Genomic DNA, 18,891 nt, shown 5'->3' with positions numbered 1-18,891 from the left:
GGATTCTGACAAATGGTCCGTGTGCCCTTTCTCCCCCTCCCCCCCATCCCTGGTCTGGTCCCTGTTCCTATAGCCCTTTACCCCAAGCACCACCCCCACAGACTGGGGACCAGCTCCTTCCCCATGCCTATGTCTCTCCCCAAATCCCTTTAGCAGGAGAGGGAAGAGGAGGAGAGGAAAGGGGACCTGCCCCCCTCCTCAGGCATCTGGGAGGGCCCTGCCCCCACGGGCTTCACCCTTTCCTGTGGGCTCTCGCCCTGACACATTTGTTAAAATCAAACCTGAATAAAAAAATGAAAAAAATAAAAGCACAAGGATAGTTTAAGGGAGCTTTGGGACAACATGAAATGTAACAACATTCATATCAACAGGGGAACCAGAGGGAGAAGAAAGTGAGCAAGGAATAGAGAACCTGTTTGAAGAAATAATGACAGAAAAATTCCCTAATCTAGTGAAGGAAAAAGTCACAGTTTCAGGAAGCACAAAGAACCCCAATCAAGATGAACACAAAGAGACCCACACTAAGACAACATCATAATTAAAATGGCAAACATTAAAGATAAAGAGATAAAACAACGAGTTATCAACTCACACCTGTCAAAATGGCTACCAACAACAAATGACAAGTGCTGGCGAGGATGTGGAAAAAAGGAACCTTAGAATACTGCTGGTGGAAATTCAGACTGGTGCAGCCATTGTGGAAAACAGTATGACGTTTCCTCAAAAAATTAAATGTGGCCCTGGCTGGTTTGGCTCAGTGGATAGAGCGTCGGCCTGGGGATTGAAGGATTCTGTGGGGAGCCGCTATAAGGTTAAACCTCGGACTGACCTGTTGGCAAAGTCACAAACAAGGCCCAGCTTAGAGAGCACAGTCCTCTTAAGCATAATTAGGCTTGACCTTATGATGCTCCCTAGATCTTATCTGGGAAGCTAATGGGCTGAGGGAAGTGCAGCAGGAACAAGAACAAAAACAAGTGAAACTCACAAGAACAGTGTAACTTTGGTAACCACTACCTTGTTTACCTCTGACTATAAAATAAAGGCTCAGCTTGCCTCAGGATCTTTCTCTGTGGCCTCAGCCAGGCACAGGAAGATCCACGGAGACTAAAGAGAGCTAGAGAGTTCTGAACGCTGTCTCCGTGTAAAACATTCTTCGCCGACTCCGTCCACACCTTTGGGAACCCCTGGACCCCCTGGGCTGGACCCCGGCATGATTCCAGGTTCAATTCCGGTCAAGGGCACATGCCTGGGCTGTGGGCTTGATACCCAGTAGGGGGCATGCAGGAGGCAGCCAATAAATGATTCTCTCTCATCAATGTTTCTCTCTCTCTCATTCTCCCTTCCTCTCTCTATAAAATCAATAAAAACTTATTTTTTTTTTTAAAAAAAAAGCCCAGACCTAGAAGAAGGAAGGATAATAAAGATTAGAGTGGAAATAAATGACATAGAAACAAACAAAGAAACAATAGAAACAACAAATGAAACCAAGAGCTGATTCTTTGAAAATATAAACAAGATTGATTAACCTTTAGCCAGACTCATCAAGAAACAAAGAGAAAGAACCCAAATAAATAAAATCAGAAATGAAGGAGGCAAAGTAAAAACTAACATCACATAAATACAAAGGACTGTAAGAACATACTATGAACAACTATATTTCAACAAATTGGACAACCTGGGTGAAATGGACAAATTCCTACAAACATACAATCTTCCAAAACTCAATCAGGAATAACCAGAAAACCTGAATAGACCAATAACAACTACTGAAATTAAAGCAGTAGTAAAAAAACTCCAGTAGCCCTGGCTGGTGTGACTCAGTGGTTAGAGTGTCACCCTGGCTGGGCACTGAAGGGTCCCAGGTTCGATTCCAGGGTAAAACCACGTACCTGGTTGCAGGCTCCATCCCCATCCCCAGTTAGGGTAGGTGCAGGAGGCAACCAATCAATGTGTTTCTCTCCTAGATTGATGTTTCTTTCTCTCTCTCTCTCTCTCTCTCTCTCTCTCCACACACACACACACACACACACACACACTGTCCCTCCCTAAAAATCTATGGAAAATATATCCTCAGGTGAGGATTTAAAAAAAAAGAAGAAAAACTCCCAGCAAACAAATGCCCTGGACTGGATAGTTTTACGGGAGAATTTTACCAAACACTCAAAGAACTAACACCTATCCTCAAACTATTCCAAAAAATTCAAGAGGAAGAAAGACTTCCAAGCTCTTTTTACAAGGCCAGCATTATCCTAATTCCAAAACCAGATGAAGACACTCCAAAGAAAGAAAGTTACAGGCCAATATCCCTGACAAACATAGCTACTAAAATCCTCAACAAAATATTAGCAAATAGGATCCAGCAGTACATTAAAAGATCATACACCAAAATATTAGCAAATAGGATCCAGCAGTACATTAAAAGATCATACACCAGGACCAAGTGGGATTTATTCCAGGAATACAAGGCTGATATAAACATTCACAAATCAATAAATGTGATACATCACATAAACAAAATGAAGGATAAAAATCGTGTGATCATATCAATAGACACAGAAAAGGCAAATGACAAAATCCAGCACCCATTTATGATAAAAACTCAGCAAAGTGGGAATAAAGGGATCATACCTCAACATAATAAAGGCCATATATGAAAAACCTACAGCCAACGTCATACTCAATGGGCAAAAACTAAAAGCATTTCCTTTAAGATCAAGAACAAGACAAGGATGTCCGCTTTCACGACTCTTATTCAACATAGTACTGGAAGTCGTAGCCACAGAGAACAGACAAGAAGAAAAAATAAAAGGCTTCCAAATAGGAAAGGAGGAAGTAAAACCATCATTCTTCACAGATGATGTGATATTGTACATAAAAAACCCTAAACACTCCACCAAAAAACTACTAGATTTAATAAATGAATTTGGCAATGTAGCAAGATACAACATTAACATCCAGAAATTAATGGCATTCTTACACATCAATAATAAGCTCTCAGAAAGAGAAACTAAAAACAACACCCCTATTTATCATTGCAACAACAACAACAAAATAAGATACCTAAGAATAAACTTGACCAAGAAGGTAAAAGACCTTTACTCATAAAACTGTAGGATAACCCCCTGGCAATGGGCAAGGAGACACCTGATGGGTGGTGTTGCTCTTATATCAATCAGGGGCAAAGCAAACATGCAGTCCTTAGTTCATCCTAGCTTGATGCCTGTCTTGCTGGCCAGAGCTGTTTCATGCCTGAGGCACATTAAAAAAAACAAAAAACAAAAAGAACAAACAAACCCTGTAGGACACTGGTAAAAAAAATAGAGGGAGATACAAAGTAGTGCAAGCATATATCCGTGTTCATGGATAGGAAGATTTAACATCATTAAAATGTCGTACTACCCAAAGCAATCTATAGATTCAACACAATCCCTATTAAAATACCTACGGCAGACCCCGAATAGCTGCAGCAATCCTGAGAAAAAAGAACAAAGTAGGTGGGATCTCAATACCAGATATCAAGCTGTATTACAAAGCCACTGTTCTCAAAACTGCCTGGTACTGGCACAAGAACAGAAATATAGATCAATGGAATAGAATAGAGAGCCCAGAAATCAGCCCCAACCAATACGCTCAATTAATATTTGACAAAGGAGGCAAGAACATACAATGGAGTCAAGACAGTCTCTTCAATAAATGGTGCTGGGAAAATTGGACAGATACATGCAAGAAAATGAAACTAGACCACCAACTTACACCATACACAAAAATAAACTCAAAATGGATAAAGGACTTAAATATACGACAGGAAACCATAAAAATACTAGAAGAATCCAAAGGCAACAAAATCTCAGACATATGCCGAAGCAATTTCTTCACCGATACAGATCCTAGGGCATTGGAAACTAAAGAGAAAATAAACAAATGGGACTACATCAAAATAAAAAGTTTCTGCACAGCAAAAGAAACCATCAACAAAACAACAAGAAAGCCCACTACATGGGAGAACATATTTGCCAACATTATATCTGATAAGGGCCTAATCTCCAACATTTATAGGGAACTCATACAACTTAACAAAAGGAAGATAAACAATCCAATCAAAAAATGGGCAAAGGACCTAAATAGACACCTTTCAAAAGAGGACATTCAGAAAGCCAAGAGACATATGAAAACATGCTCAAAGTCACTAATCATCCGAGAGATGCAAATCAAAACAACAATGAGGTACCATCTCACACCTGTCAGAATGGCTATCATCAACAAATCAACAAACGACAAGTGCTGGAGAGGATGTGGAGAAAAAGGAACACTTGTGCACTGCTGGTGGGAATGCAGACTGGTGCAGCCACTATGGAAGACAGTATGGAGTTTCCTCAAAAAACTGGAAATGGAACTCCCATTTGACCCTGTGATCCCACTTCTAGGAATATATCCCAAGAAACCAAAAACACCAATCAGAAAGGATATATGCACCCCTATGTTCATAGCAGCACAATTCACCATAGCTAAGATTTGGAAACAGCCTAAGTGCCCATCAGTAGATGAGTGGATTAAAAAACTGTGGTAGAGCTACACAATGGAATGCTATGCTGCGGTAAAAAGGAGGAGTTCTTACCATTTGCAACAGCATGGATGGAACCGGAGAGCATTATGCTAAGTGAAATAAGCCAGTCAGAGAAAGATGATCTCACTAATTTGTGGAATATAATGAACAACATAAACTGATGAACAAAAACAGATCCAGAGACAGAGAAGCATCGATCAGACGGTCAAACCTCAGAGGGACGGTAGAGGAGGGTGAGGGTAAGGGGGAGAGATCAACCAAAGGACTTATATGCAAGCATATAGGCCTAACCAACCGACACAGACAACAGGGGGGTGAGGGCATGAGTGGAGGGTAAAGGGGGTAACATGGGCATAAGGACACTTATGTAATAACTTAATCAATTAAAAAAAAAAAAAAAAGCCGTACTACCCAAAGCAATCTATAGATTCAACACAATCCCTATTAAAATACCCATGGCATATTTCACAGATCTAGGACAACTATTCCAAAAATTTATATGGAACTCAAAAAGACCATGAATAGGCAAGGACAATGAGGGCCTACAGAAGCCCAAATTAAGAGATCAACTGAAAAATTGCTTCATGCAAAACTGAGGTCTTGGAGGTACTATAAGCTCCTGAACAGAATAATTTTTTTAAATGACACAACTATAAGCTCATACTGAACTCTAGAGTTACTGGGCTCAATTATGTACCCCCAAAATCAGAGACCTAAATTTCAAACCCAAAGATCCTTATCTAATAAGAGAACTCAATCCTAAGAAGATTTGTGTCTATTTCCCCTGGAGGGCGATTACCAGAAGCAGGCCTGAGCAACCACTTCACATGGATGAACTCCAAGGCACTGGTTGCCAACCGGTGGTCCGTGAGGTCCGAAAGGTTGGCGTACACTGCTCCAATGTGAACAATACCTCTACTGAAAAGAGAGCCACACTCTACTAAATTTCAGTAGCTAAAAAGCAAAGGAAAAACTCACTCCCTAGCATTTCTTCTTTTCATACCAATCAATACAAATTCCCTTCTCTCTCACAATTCTGGTGCAGCTTTAGAAACCCAACCCAAGTGCCAACATACCATAAGCTTCTGGGAGACACTATTGTACATGGAATAGCGGGAAGAAGTTCCCTCCACAAGAGAGTCTGCTTTGAATGCATCATCAGAGCTGCGTTGCTTCCCCTCAGTCTCACTGTCAGACCCACTGAGGCTTGTGGTAGATACTAGAAAAGAAAGAAGAAAAATATTTAGGTGAGTTTATGGCACAAAATAACCTCGAGAAGTCTAACTTCACTTATCTAACTAGTGTTTAATATATGCAGTACATTACACATATAAAGTTCATAAAATCACTCAGGGTCAAATGCATTCTCTACCTCTTAATAACTGTGTAATCTTGGGCAAGTACCAAAAATTCCTAATGGTACTTGACATACAATGGTGACTCGAAAATATGTTTTCCTTTCCCATCTTTTCAATTTCTTTCCCTACCAACTAAGATGGTAATAACTTCCTCACAAGTAATTGGAAGACAAAATAATGTATTTCAAGGACGTTGCTAAATGTAAACTATATTTATTGAAGATATAATTGTCAGACTAAGAGTTTCTGATTGTTTAATCTCCTAGTTTCCTTTGTTTTCAGTCCTTCAAACTTATAGGTAAGAGGAAGATTCCTATAGCACAACCTTCTTGCAAAAGGTCTCCAAATAAGATGCACCTCAGCAGCTGTCAGAGTGGTGGGTTATGTGACTCCTGGCCAAAAGCAGGAGGATCAACAGTCTAGATATTCACTGTGACTGGCTCTTTCCCTCTCTTTTATAGATATACTAGAGGCCCAGTGCACGAAAATCGTGCACTAGGGAAGGGGGGGTCCCCCTCAGCCCGACCTGCGCCCTCTAGCACTCTGGGAGCCCTTGGGGGATGTCTGACCAACGGCTTAGGCCCACTCCCCATCGGGAGGGGCCACAGGTGGTTGGCCAGTTGGCCCCGCCCCTAATTGGGGTGGGAGGCCGATCTGGGTTGGGGCCGGGCAGGGGGAGAGGCTGTGGGGGGGTTGGCTGGCCGCCTCGCCCTTGATCGGGGTGGCAGAGGCCAACTGGGAGTGGGGCCAGCAGGGGGAGGGGCCGCAGGAGGTTGCCAGCTGCCCCCCCCCCCATTGGGCCAGTTCACTGGCCACAGTGGGCATCATAGCGACCGGTCGTTCTAGTTGTTACAGTATTCCAGTCACTGGCTTTTTATATACAGTAGGTCCTCAGGTTACGTTGAAGATCCATTCCTACAGCGCGACGTCACGTGATTTTCGCCGTAAGTTGGAACCCACCTACATAAGCACCTACGTCACTCACATGGAGCAAATACACAGCAGTAATGAAGTGAAACAGTAAAAAAAATTTAAAAGAAAGATACCAATTCCTGACCTTTACTGGTGGTAAATACATAATAAAAAACATAAAGCACATATGTACATACGTTGAAATGATGGAACATTTTTTTTGTTATAAATAAATGGGAGATGGCAACGTAACCACGAAACGACGTACGTCAAGTCCGATGAAACCCGAGGACTGCCTGTATATAGATGAATTTCTTAACTTGAAAGCTATTTCAACCCAATGTAATTTTACCCAGATAAGGTCTTAGGCAAACCCACCCCAATTTGGAAATAGACTGTGTATCTCAAAAAATTTTATTAAATTTATGCATATTCTGCCCAGCTGGCGTGGCTCAGTAGTTGAGTGTCAACCTATGAACCAGAGATCACAGTTCAATTCCTGGTCAAGGCACATGCCTGGGTTTTGGGCTCAATCCCCAGTATGGGGTATGCAGGAGGAGGCCAATCAATGATTCTCATCACTGATGTTTCTCTCTTTCTTTCTCTCTTCCCCCCACCCATCTTCCTCTCTGAAATCAATAAAAAGATTTTTTTTTAATTTTTAAAAATGTATGCATATTTCCATTAAAAATGGTATTAATTGCAAGCAAGGAAAACTGCAGAACAGGAAACGCGGGGTGGGGGGTTGAATCTGAACCCAAGGTTTGAGAAGTTATGTAATGCTCAACAGTATACACATCTCATTAATAAGTTACTATGCTTGAGAGAAGGCGAGGGGGAAGAAATTAACCAAAGAACTTATATGCATACTAGAGGCCCAGTGCACGAATTCGTGCATGGGTGCTGTCCGGCCGGCCTGGCCTCAATCAGGATGGATCGGGGCTCGGCCTGTCAGGAGGAGGAGATGGCGGGAGGTTGGCCGGCCGGCCCACCCCGTTACGGGTGGTTGACCAGCCGGCTTTTTATATACAGTAGGTCCTCTGTATCAGGGTGGGGGGGCCAATCTGTGGTGGGGCTGGCTGGGGGGGGAGGAACTGCGGGCCGATCAGGGTGGTGGAGACCCATTGGGGGTGTGGCTGGCCGGGGGGAGGGGCTGCAGGAGGTTGGCCACCAGCCCCGCCCCCTATTGGGGTTGGGGGTGTGATCAGGGGCGGGCCGGCTGGGGTGAGGGGCTGCAGGCCTATTGTGGTGGGACGGGCTGATCAGGGGCTCGGTTGGCAGGGGGGGAACAGAGGGGACATTTTGGCCGGCAGGCCCCACTCTTGATTGGAGTGGGAGAGTCCGATCAGGGGCAGGCCGGCAGGGGGGAGGGGCCGCAAGGTTGGTCGCCGGCCCCACCTCCTGATCGGGCCGTTTCGCTGGCCAGAGTGCGCATCATAGCGACCAGTTGTTAGGTCATTATGGTCATTACGGTAGCTGCCTTTTTATATATATAGATATGCATAACCCATGGACATAGACCAGCCATGGGCAAACTACGGCCTGGGGGCCGGATCCGGCCCGTTTGAAATGAATAAAACTAAAAAAAAAAAAGACCGTACCCTTTTATGTAACGATGTTTACTTTGAATTTATATTAGTTCACACAAACACTCCATCCATGCTTTTGTTCCGGCCCTCCGGTCCAGTTTAAGAAGCCATTGTGGCCCTCAAGTCAAAAAGTTTGCCCACCCCTGACATAGACAATAGTGTGATGAAGGCCAGGGGGTGGGGGGGCTCAATGGAGATAAAAAAGGGGGATATTTGTAAAACTTTCAACACTAGAGATAAATTTTTTAAAAAGAGAAAATAAAATTTTTAAAAGGAATAAATTATTTTTCAGTTTATGTGTGTTATTCTTTCAAACACCCATTAGTTAGAAGGATATAAATGCTTATTATTTAGACCTAAATTTTTAATAAACTGAAATGTTAGGTATTTCTTTTGGTCTAGGAGCAAGGTGAAAAAAGTTAGTGTGGCACTAAGGGTCCAAGACCCAAGAAAATTTGAGAAGCTCTGCTCTATGTATTGGAATAGATAGATCACCCAGACATTGTCAAATGAATAATAGAAAAGCGAGACCATATACATGAGCATGGAATCCTACCTTCTGTGAACTGATCCATCCACTTCCCTATGAGAATACAAACTTGCTGAGGGTTGACATCTGAGAGGAGGGAAGCCTTCCCCAACGCCCAGGCCTGATTCTCCCTTCCACCCACTGGGCTCCAGCAGCACCAGTATCACATCAGCACAGCACTCATCACATTGCCTGAGAGCCACTTATTTGGACAGGGTCACTGCTAAAGATCAGGAGCTGCGTCACAGTCAACTTTCTATCTCCCACACCTGGACTGAGGCTTTCAACTTAACAGAAATTAATTAAGTGCTCACTGTAGTGAATTTAAGTGACTCTCATCTTGTTGCCACCTTTGCTAAGCACCTACTCAGTGTACAACTCTTTAAGATATTTCCTCTGGCCCTGGCCCAGTAGCTCAGTTGGTTAGACTATCGTCCCCATATGTCAAGGTTGTGGGGTTTGATCCCTGGTCAGGACACATACAAAAATCAACCAGTGAATGCATAAATAAGTAGAACAACAAATCTCTCTCTTCCTTCCTCTCTCTAAAAATCAATCAATAAATAAAAATTTTAAAATAAGTTATTTCCTTTTACACCACCTCGTACAAGTAGTCCAAGTACAAGTAGTATGAATTCAGCCCTCAGAAGCATCATTACATTTGTTCAAACCCTAGAGTAAACAACACCAAGAGGGAACCCTAATATAAACTATGGGCTCTGAGTGAATGATGTGCCATTCGGTCGACCGCTCAACCAATCGCTATGACATGCACTTACCACCAGGGGGCAGATGCTCCTTGCTGCTGGGGTCTGGCCTATCGGGCCTAGATGAGAAGGCCGGACATACCCTGGAGACCTCCCATGGTCCCTCCCCAGCCGACCAGCCCCCATCAACCCCGATCAGGACTAGGTGAGATGGCCCGATTAGCCCTGATCACCCGCCAGACAGAGTGACCCCACCCATGCACGAATTCGTGCACCGGGCCTCTAGTCAATTATAACAGATGTCCATTCTGGTGAGGTATGTTGATAATGGGGAAGGCTATGCATGTGTAGAGATACCTTTGTACTTTCCTCTCAATTTTGCTGTGAACCTTAAACTGCTCTTAAAAAAAAAAAGTCTTTAAAAAAATTTTTTTTAAGATAAAACACTAACAAAAAGTTTGAGCATGAGAATAGAATACCTATATCCTAAGAGAGAACTGGCTCCTACTAGATCATAATATTTAGTAGCCTCCCCATCACCACCACCCCAGTAGGCTGACAGATGGAATCTGTCAGAGTCCAAAATATTGATATCCTTTAACAGATCAGACAACAAATTTGGTTCAGGACCTATTCTACAAAAGGTCCATGCTACATACAACCAGGTACTATCCAAAAGTAACAATCCTACCCTAAGAGAGCCTAAAAATCTAATAGCTAAGATAAACATACATTTTTTAATGATTTAACATTTTGCAAAAGAAAGAAAAAGCAGGTGAACATGTTTTTAAAAATCAGAATAAACTTAAAACCAAAATCCTGGCTCCTAAGCAGTTAGCAAAGAGGAGTTCTGGTTGAGAATGTCTGTGTATGAGAGGCACCAAATCTGCCCCTTCCGCTTAAGGTGGCTATCCAACTCCCTTAACAAGGAGCCAATTTGGTGTTGTTTTCGTGTGTGTTTGTGTGTTTTATTGATTTTAAAGAGGGAGGGGGAAGGGAGGGAGGGAGGGAGGGAAGGAAAAGGAGAAAGGGAGGGAGGGAAGGAGAAGGAGAAAGGGAAACATTGATTGGTTGCCTCTTGTATGTGCCCTGACTGGGGATTGAACCCACAACCTGGGTATGTGCCCTTACTGGGATGATGCTCCAACCAATTGAGCCAAACAGCCAGAGCAGGAGCCAACTTGTTTACATGGACCAATGCAGCACCACATCACAGAGTGCCAAAGTGCCACACTCAAAGAAAGACCCAGAACATTAACAGTGAGTAACCATGGAAACTGAGAAGTGAAATTTATTTTGTTTTGCACTTTTCTGCCTTTCTATGGGAGAAATAAGAATACATTCATTTGAAAATTAGGGTTATGCCTGGCTGGTATGGCTCAGGGGTTGAGCATCAACCCATGAACCAGGAGGTCACAGTTCAATTCCCAGTCAGAGAACATGCCCGGGGTTGCTGGCTCCATCCCCAGTAGGGGGCATGTAGGAGGCAGCCAATCCATGATTCTCTCTTATCATTGATGTTTCTCTCTCTCGATCCCTCTCCCTTCCTCTCTGAAATCAATAAAAAAAATTTTTAAATAAAGAAATTAGGGTTAAAAAAAATAAAACTATTGAGAAATAAGTAACATTCCAAGCCTTGGAAAGAGTTTGGTTCCTTTCCAGAGAAATCTTCAGAGGACATCAGATCTGAGGGAAAAGACCTCCTGAATGACTGGAGACTGAGCGTGGGCCTTCCATCTATTCTTTCCAGTGAGGAGAGGCGCTCTGTAAGAGAGTGCCCACATGCTACAGAACCACCCGTCCAAAGGTGCAGCTTCTCTTCACGCAGCTACTTCCCTGCCTTCCACCTGTACTGCTCAGTGCAGAAAAAGGTGGGGCCAGGAATGCGAGCAGCTCCCCACTCGGACCCTATATTTTCCTTCGGGGCAGCCCAGGAATCCCGGGTCCTGACTCAACAGAAGCTATAACGTTAAATCAGTTATTATTCCTTTCACCGGTTGTCTGGGGATGCATAGGTCTATCTATGCGAAGGTTAGGAACACCTGGCAGCCTCAAAGGACAGTGTGCACTTGGTCCAGCTCTAGGGAGCTGCCAGGATGTCAGGTTTGCTTGTCCCATTAATGGGCATCCATCTATAGTATAAATATCATCCCTGAGCATGCAGGGTTCCTGCCACCCTCAGATCTCAGAGAGAGCTCTGTTGTTTTCTGTATCTTCATCACATTTTTGGACCAAAATGGCAGAAAGAACCTAATTTGGGTGGAGGGTTCATTAGGCAAATCAGTGATGATTCTGGTACAAAGATCTTTCCACTCCATTTCTCTTCCCTAGGTGTCACCTAATGTACAGCTGCCCTGTCGATTCTGAGAGCGGGGCTGATGGGAGCTAAAATACCATCCTACTAGATAGACATTTCTTTGTGAGGTCAAGAAGTATGATGGATGAACAGATAACCCTTATTTCTCTTTTATTTCATGTGGTATGTGAAGCCAATTCTTAGCCTGACAGGATTTAAGACAGAGTTCCCCAGGTTAGTCCCAATGTCCACAGACTATTACAGCTACTACTCATTTTTACCCCTGGGCCTTTGGGGCCACTCTTTTCAGATGAAAAAGAGACAATTGTCGTGGCTGCAGCAGGAACTAAAGAAGAGGTTTAGCCTCCCAAGACTGCTAAAAATTTAGCAAACACTGAACAGACACTCTTGTAATGAGGGTATAAATTAACGGGACTAATAAGTCAGTCTATTAAAATCATTAGTTTCATTAAGAATGTGCCAAAGCTGGGTGGCATTCCCATTTACCTCCCAGGAGCCCCTCTTCTAAAATCTACCGGAGAGCCCAAAACATTACTTAGAGTTTTCATTTACGATTTCTCTCTACCTGATAGAGGGCATTACTCTTAAGTCATTTTAAAGGAAGAGGCTTCCCAGCTACTGGCCAAATCTTTGATAAGGCAACAGAACAGTAGAGCAAACATGCCAAGATTAGAAATGACAGTGACAACACACAAGGAGGGGCAGATCCAAACACTAGTGGCCACGGTGAGCAGCACAAAGATACAGAAGAATAAATTATGGATTTTAATAAACATCCCATCCCGCCTAACAACTGCTGTGGAATACACTCATTCCTGTTTAAAGACTCAATTTCTTCTTCATGCCAGACAAATGGTAACTCGTTAGAGCAATTTAAACAGGTACCGATAAAGGAAGTTTTTGATTAAGGTCATGAATCTGGACTGACAGGAAAGCAATGGTGTTTCAGGGAAAATAGCCTATTTAGGGAAGACTTAAGTCTGGTAAAGGGGAGGCACTGTTAGTGCGGTGCTGGGGAAGGACCCTGGCAGCTTCCAAGGCACATGCTGTGGGAGGGCCAGATGCATACACCTAAGGACCAGTTTCCCTGTGAGAAACAACCAAAAAGGCCCTGGCCGGTTTGCTCAGTGGACAGAGCATCGGCCTGTGGATGAAGGGTCCCAGGTTTGATTCTGGTCAAGGGCACATACCTCGGCTGCAGGCTCCTCCCCAGCCCAGGCCCTGGTCGGGGCTTGTGCAGGAGACAACCAATAGATGTATTTCTCTCACATCTATATTTGTCTCTGTCTTTCCCTCTTTCTAAAAAAACAAAAATCAATGGAAAAATATCCTCAGAGGATGATTTAAAAAAAGTAACCGAAATGAACAAAATGACCTCCACCTGTCTCTCACTTCAAAAGGTTGTTATTTAATAGCAAATTTCCAAGAGTTTATTTAGGCTTGAAAGTACCTTTAAACTTCTCTTAAAATGTTCAAAATAATCACATGATGCCGCAGTGGCCATGACAACATCCCTTTCTTCTTTACCCTGGTCAGATGATGTCCGTCTCGGACCTGGCAATACAGCTACCTTGTCAATAATGTAAAATAAACTGATTAAATTAAAAAGACCTATTAATGAGTCATCACACTGATCTAGCAGAAGTCACACAACCCGACTGGCGTGGCTCAGTGGTTGAGCATTGACCTATGAACCTGGAGGTCACAATTTGATTCCCAGTGAGGACTCATGCCCAGGCTGCAGGCTGGATCCCCAATGTGGAGCATGCAGGAGGCAGCCGATTAATGATTCTCTCTCATCATTGATGTTTCTATCTCTCTCCCTCTCTAAAATAAAAAATATGCATATTAAAAAAAAGAAGAAACAGCAGAACAAACAAGGCCCAGCAGACAGAAATAGTAACTACTGTTTTGTTTTTCTAATTATACTCCCTAAAGAGCATTTTTCAATCACCCATTTGAACAGTATATGCAGGTTGAAGTGGTTGGAACAAAAAGAAACACACCTGCTTTAATGCTATGACTTAATGGATATGTAGTTTCTGGTGAGACAGTAACTACCAGGGCACACTGTCCAGGGGATGGATGCCTTAGAGGAGCCAATGCAGAACAGAAATTATATAAATGCTCATAAGTACTTAATGAAATGATCTTCTGTAGACTGGAAAGCAGGCAAAATGAAAGAGGTGAAGCATTTTAAGCTTCTTGGAAAAGATACTACTGTTGCCTTCTATCAATTTTATTCAGTAAATATTTACTGAGCATTTACTCCATGCCAAACACAGGGTGGGGGGGGGGAGGGGTTAAGGGAGCAATCTTGCTGAAGGCACTAGACTCTAGTCCTCAGAGTTTTTGTGTCGATGTGGAGCTGCCCCATCCTAAAATAAGGTGACCCAGGGAAATCTGGCATGTGTGCTTGCCTCTACCTCCTGCCTCATTTTCTGCAAATGAAAGGGACCAAATGGCCTATTGCCAGAAGCATACACAGTACTGGCCACCTCTAGACTTCCATTCTGCACACACGGCAGCAGCAGTCAATCCTGAGTCATACGGTGCTACTTGCAGAAAAGGTTAAAGCTATTTGGTACAATTCAAGGGAGTCTGTGAGGGGGAGAGAGCTAATCTCAATTCACAGTCACATTTTTAAAAGCTTGAAATTTAAATCAGACTGGTTCCCTTGAAAGATCCTTAACCATATACACTTACCTTCCTCTACCTGGACATTGTGCTCTCCTTACTTCAGAGAGATGTTACTTGAGAGCAAATGTTCCCCAAGAGCCCCTTGGAACTAGATACCGCCACCACCTAAGTGTCATTTATTCCTCCAGGCATGCTCTCCCTTCTTCCCTTGTAGGCCTCTCTCTCCTCATACCCCAGAGCCCTACCCAAGGAGACCCTCTACCTTCACCAAGCTGCTTAAATTGCAGGTGAGAACCAAAATTCCCTTTCCTCAATCGTCCCTAGAGCAAATGCACCAATGGTTTTTACCTTCCTACTTAGTAACCTGTTACATATAGCCTTTCTCACCTATCCTGGAACTCAACATGACAACTTCAAAGGCACACATATCTCCACACACAAGTTTATGAGTCTCTTATCCAGCCAGGACCTCAGCCACACCAAATGCTTCATTAGCTGTGCCATCTGCCAAGCTCCTCCTCTCTGGACCAGCTTCTCAGTACAGCTGATGAGTAACTGCCCTTCAATTAGCCTACCACTTACTAGTATGAATAAACTAAATTTTCTACCACCCTCAAAGGATGCTTCACACCCTTACAGTTACCAATCTGTTACCAAATTTCATTTCAGTTTACCAGTGACCCAGCAGATGATCCAAAATGCAAGACAGCTGGTTAAGTAGTGTCTCCCAAAAGGTTACGTCACCTAGTCTGGAACGGGACATTTGGAAATGGGATATTTGTAGATGTAATCAAGTTAAATGAGGTCATACTATATTAGGGGGGGCCCTGATGTCCTTAAAAGAAGAGGGAAATTTGAACACAGAGACAGAGGCAGAGACTGGAATTATGCTACTATAAGCCAAGGAACAGCAAGGACAGCCAGCAACCACCAGAAGATAGAAGAGGCAGAAAAGCATTCCCCCCAAGAGCCTTAGGAGGGAATATGGCCTTGCTGACACCTTGATTTTGGACTTCTGGCCCGTGAAGAATAAATTCCTGTTGATATAAGCCACCCGGTTTGTAATTTGTTACAGCAGTCATGGGAAATTAATACAGCTAATAATTCTGGGTAAATGCAAATACAGCTACTTCTAATTGCTTGGTATTTGAGGCAAGCTCATAGACCAGCAGTTCTCAACCTGTGGGTCGCGACCCCTTTGGGGGTCGAACGACCCTTTCACAGGGGTCGCCTAAGACCATCAGAAAACACATATATAGCCCGGGGCAGGGGCAGGAGCCTCCCTGTCTGAGAAGCACCGCTTTTAGGAAGTACTGCATCCATAAATCTTAGACCAGAGATTCTCAACCTGTGGGTCGTGACCCCTTTGGGGGTCGAACGACCCTTTCACAGGGGTCGCCTAAGACCATCGGAAAACACATATATAATTACATATTGTTTTTGTGATTAATCACTATGCTTTAATTATGTTCAATTTGTAACAATGAAAATACATCCTGCATATCAGATATTTACATTACGATTCATAACAGTAGCAAAATTACAGTTATGAAGTAGCAACGAGAATAATTTTATGGTTGGGGGTCACCACAACATGAGGAACTGTATTAAAGGGTCGCAGCATTAGGAAGGTTGAGAACCACTGTCCTAGACACTTTACAATTTCTCACAGAAAGCATCTGTGTAAACTGTGAATGTTCATAATCCTAAGAAACAGGCAAAGCAAAATGTTACTTTCAGCTAAATGAGTGAAATCCTTTGAGCTTAATGTAAACAGTGAATACTGGCATGTTCCAATTCATTTGGGTATTTTTGCTCACAACTGCTGAGGGAATTGAGAAAACAATACAAAACCCTAAGGGGAATTAGGCCACAGCCCTGCAGCAAGAGCCTCAGGATCATTAACATCTGTTAAAAGCACAAGATGAGCAAGGCGCACCTGGTTTTACTGCCCTTTGCTTCACTGTGCTTCACAGATGTTGCGTTTTTGTTTTTTACAAATTGAAGGCAAGACGCTCTGTTTACGACTCACTATTGCGGTGATCTGAAACCAAACTCGCAGTATGTTCAAGGTATGCCTGTACTTACACCTGGTTTATGGCAGCAAAAGAGTGCCACCTGCTGAAGGACCAGCAACAAAACTACTGCACTTTGTAAAAATTCCAATTTTTTATTTAAAACTAAGTCCCCCACTCCTATTAGGAGAATGGCAGAAAGGAAGAGAGCCTACAGCCAACCTATCTCTGCAGAATTTGCCTAATTTTCCGCAAGGAGCACTGGACTGTAGTCTGCCCAATCTAGGCTCCGGGGACTCACATAACCAGATGACCAGTGGCCTCAGACCACACAGGCAAGCATACCTTTGGCTGCATGATTGATAGACGAGGGAGGTTCATCATCAGATGTAGAGCTGAGGCTCAGGGCAAGCTCTGCAACTCTTTTCTTCTGTTTCTTGATAGGGGCAGTGCACTCTGGATCATTTCTCCTCTTCATTGTTACTGCAACCATAAACCCAGACAAGACAGTCAGCTGCTCATGTCAGAGTCTCTAGGATCAGAGCAGGGATTCTAGAGTACAAATTATAAATGGGATGGGATTTGGCAACTCCAAACCACTTCCAGTGCCAGCACTTGAACAGCCTCTTCCTCAAAGAGGTCCAGTATGGATGCTAGCCAAGCTCGGGTTTTCAAAAATAGCCCTTAGTTTCACTGTAAAATGTGATACTCACAGACTCAGAGGCCTCTGGGCCATTGATGTCAGATACCAAAAAGTCGTGGACCAACTCCACACACCACAGGGGGAAAAGCCTTGGGAAACTGTTATTCTATACTTTGATGCAACACTGGCCATGTGTAACAACAATGTACCTTGGAAATGTATTATGAATCTAACCAGTGACTATTAACCAGTGACTATTAACCAATAATTTCCAAGGTGAACAGACCATCCCAGAATGATTGTTCTACCACTGTTATTCTTTTACCCATATGATACATTGTTTCTTGTGTTGTTTTTGTTTGTTTACTTCAGGATGTTTAAAAACATGAAAAAACTGGGAAAGGAATGGAAGCACTGGTTGACTTAGGACTGAGGAAATATGAGGGAGAAAGTTACTGGAACTGGATGTAGCCATAGCATAAGACTCATGTACAAAAGTAGGAATTTTAAGAACAGAAACCCACCTCCACAAAAAAGGAAAAGAAAGAAAACAGGCAGGCACCATGCCACCATCATCCATGCCCATGGGTAGGTACATGAGGTAAGCATGAGAAAAAAAAATAATAATAATAAGCCTTAGTCGGTTTGGCTCAGTGGATAGAGCCTCCCCCTGAGGACAGAAGGGTCCCGTGTTCGAGTCAGGTCAGGGGCAGGTACCACCACCTTGCAGGCTCCTCCCCCGCCCGGCCCTCCTGAGGCGCCAGCAGGAGGCAACCAATTCTCTCCCATTGATATCTCTCTCTCTGTCTTTCCCTCTCTCTTCCACTCTAAAAAATCAATGGAAAAATATCCTCGGGTGAGGACTTTTTTTAAAAAATGTGATGGAAGAGATTAAGAAGACCCTGACATCTTCAGAAATGATGGAGTTAAAGAGCAAACCAATAGTAGTGAATACAGTGTGGTTTATACACAGCTGATTGGCCATAAGAGGACTCAGAAAAAGGACTCAAAACAGAAGCCAACCGGGCTGCAATCCTTGGGGAAGAGGAGGCGCTGGGGCAAAAGAACAGACTTACAATAAAACCCAAAGATACCAGTGGTCCCGTCGACCTCACAAAAACCCGAATCACACGTGTCCCTTATTTCCAGCTCAAAGATGAGCCCGTCAACCGAATGCATAACCTTATCCTTCCCAGGGAGGCAGCCTCTCTCTCACCAGGCACAGGCAGAGGCTCTCCTGGGGTCGTAGAAGAACAGACGACACTGAACAAACAGCAAGCAGGACCAAGCTGAGCCACATTTCCCTTTAAACCTATCTTATATCCCCCCTCCCGCCAAAAAAAAAAAATCCATAACAAAAGCAAAAAAATAAAAGGCCCCACTGGTCCTTAGTGCCTCTGGAGACGGAGCAGGGGGACTCCATGTGGACAGCGCTGGGGTGGGTGCAGGAACAGGCGAGGGAACAGCTGTGTGACGGGAAAGGTGCTGACGCTCTCTCCAATCCACCTTAGGCTGGAGCCTTCCGCATCATCTCATCCGCCCTCTCATTTCTCCGCTGGAGAAAACGGCGGCCCGCGACGCGAGGCCGCACAGCTGCCTGGTGCCCGGCTCCCGGGA

At 43.7% G+C, this 18,891-nt stretch overlaps 1 protein-coding gene across 1 annotated transcript in view; it reads right to left on the bottom strand.

The window, feature by feature from the left end:
• Positions 1-18,885, bottom strand: part of CMTR1 (cap methyltransferase 1) — a 56,223-nt gene extending 37,338 nt beyond the window's left edge. The window contains exons 1-3 of the mRNA XM_005873774.2: positions 18,657-18,885; positions 16,977-17,114; positions 5,641-5,783 (exon numbers count right to left, since the gene is read on the bottom strand). Of these exons, the coding sequence (XP_005873836.1) occupies positions 5,641-5,783; positions 16,977-17,109 (276 nt within the window). The 5' untranslated portion in view covers positions 17,110-17,114; positions 18,657-18,885. The remainder of the gene's footprint in view (positions 1-5,640; positions 5,784-16,976; positions 17,115-18,656) is intronic.
• Between the last annotated feature and the right edge of the window lie 6 nt (positions 18,886-18,891).

Source organism: Myotis brandtii, unplaced genomic scaffold (genome assembly GCF_000412655.1).
Source record: "Myotis brandtii unplaced genomic scaffold, ASM41265v1 scaffold420, whole genome shotgun sequence".
Lineage (NCBI taxonomy): Eukaryota > Metazoa > Chordata > Mammalia > Chiroptera > Vespertilionidae > Myotis > Myotis brandtii.
Note: the sequence above shows the minus strand (reverse complement) of the source record. Positions and strands in the feature narration are given on the sequence as shown.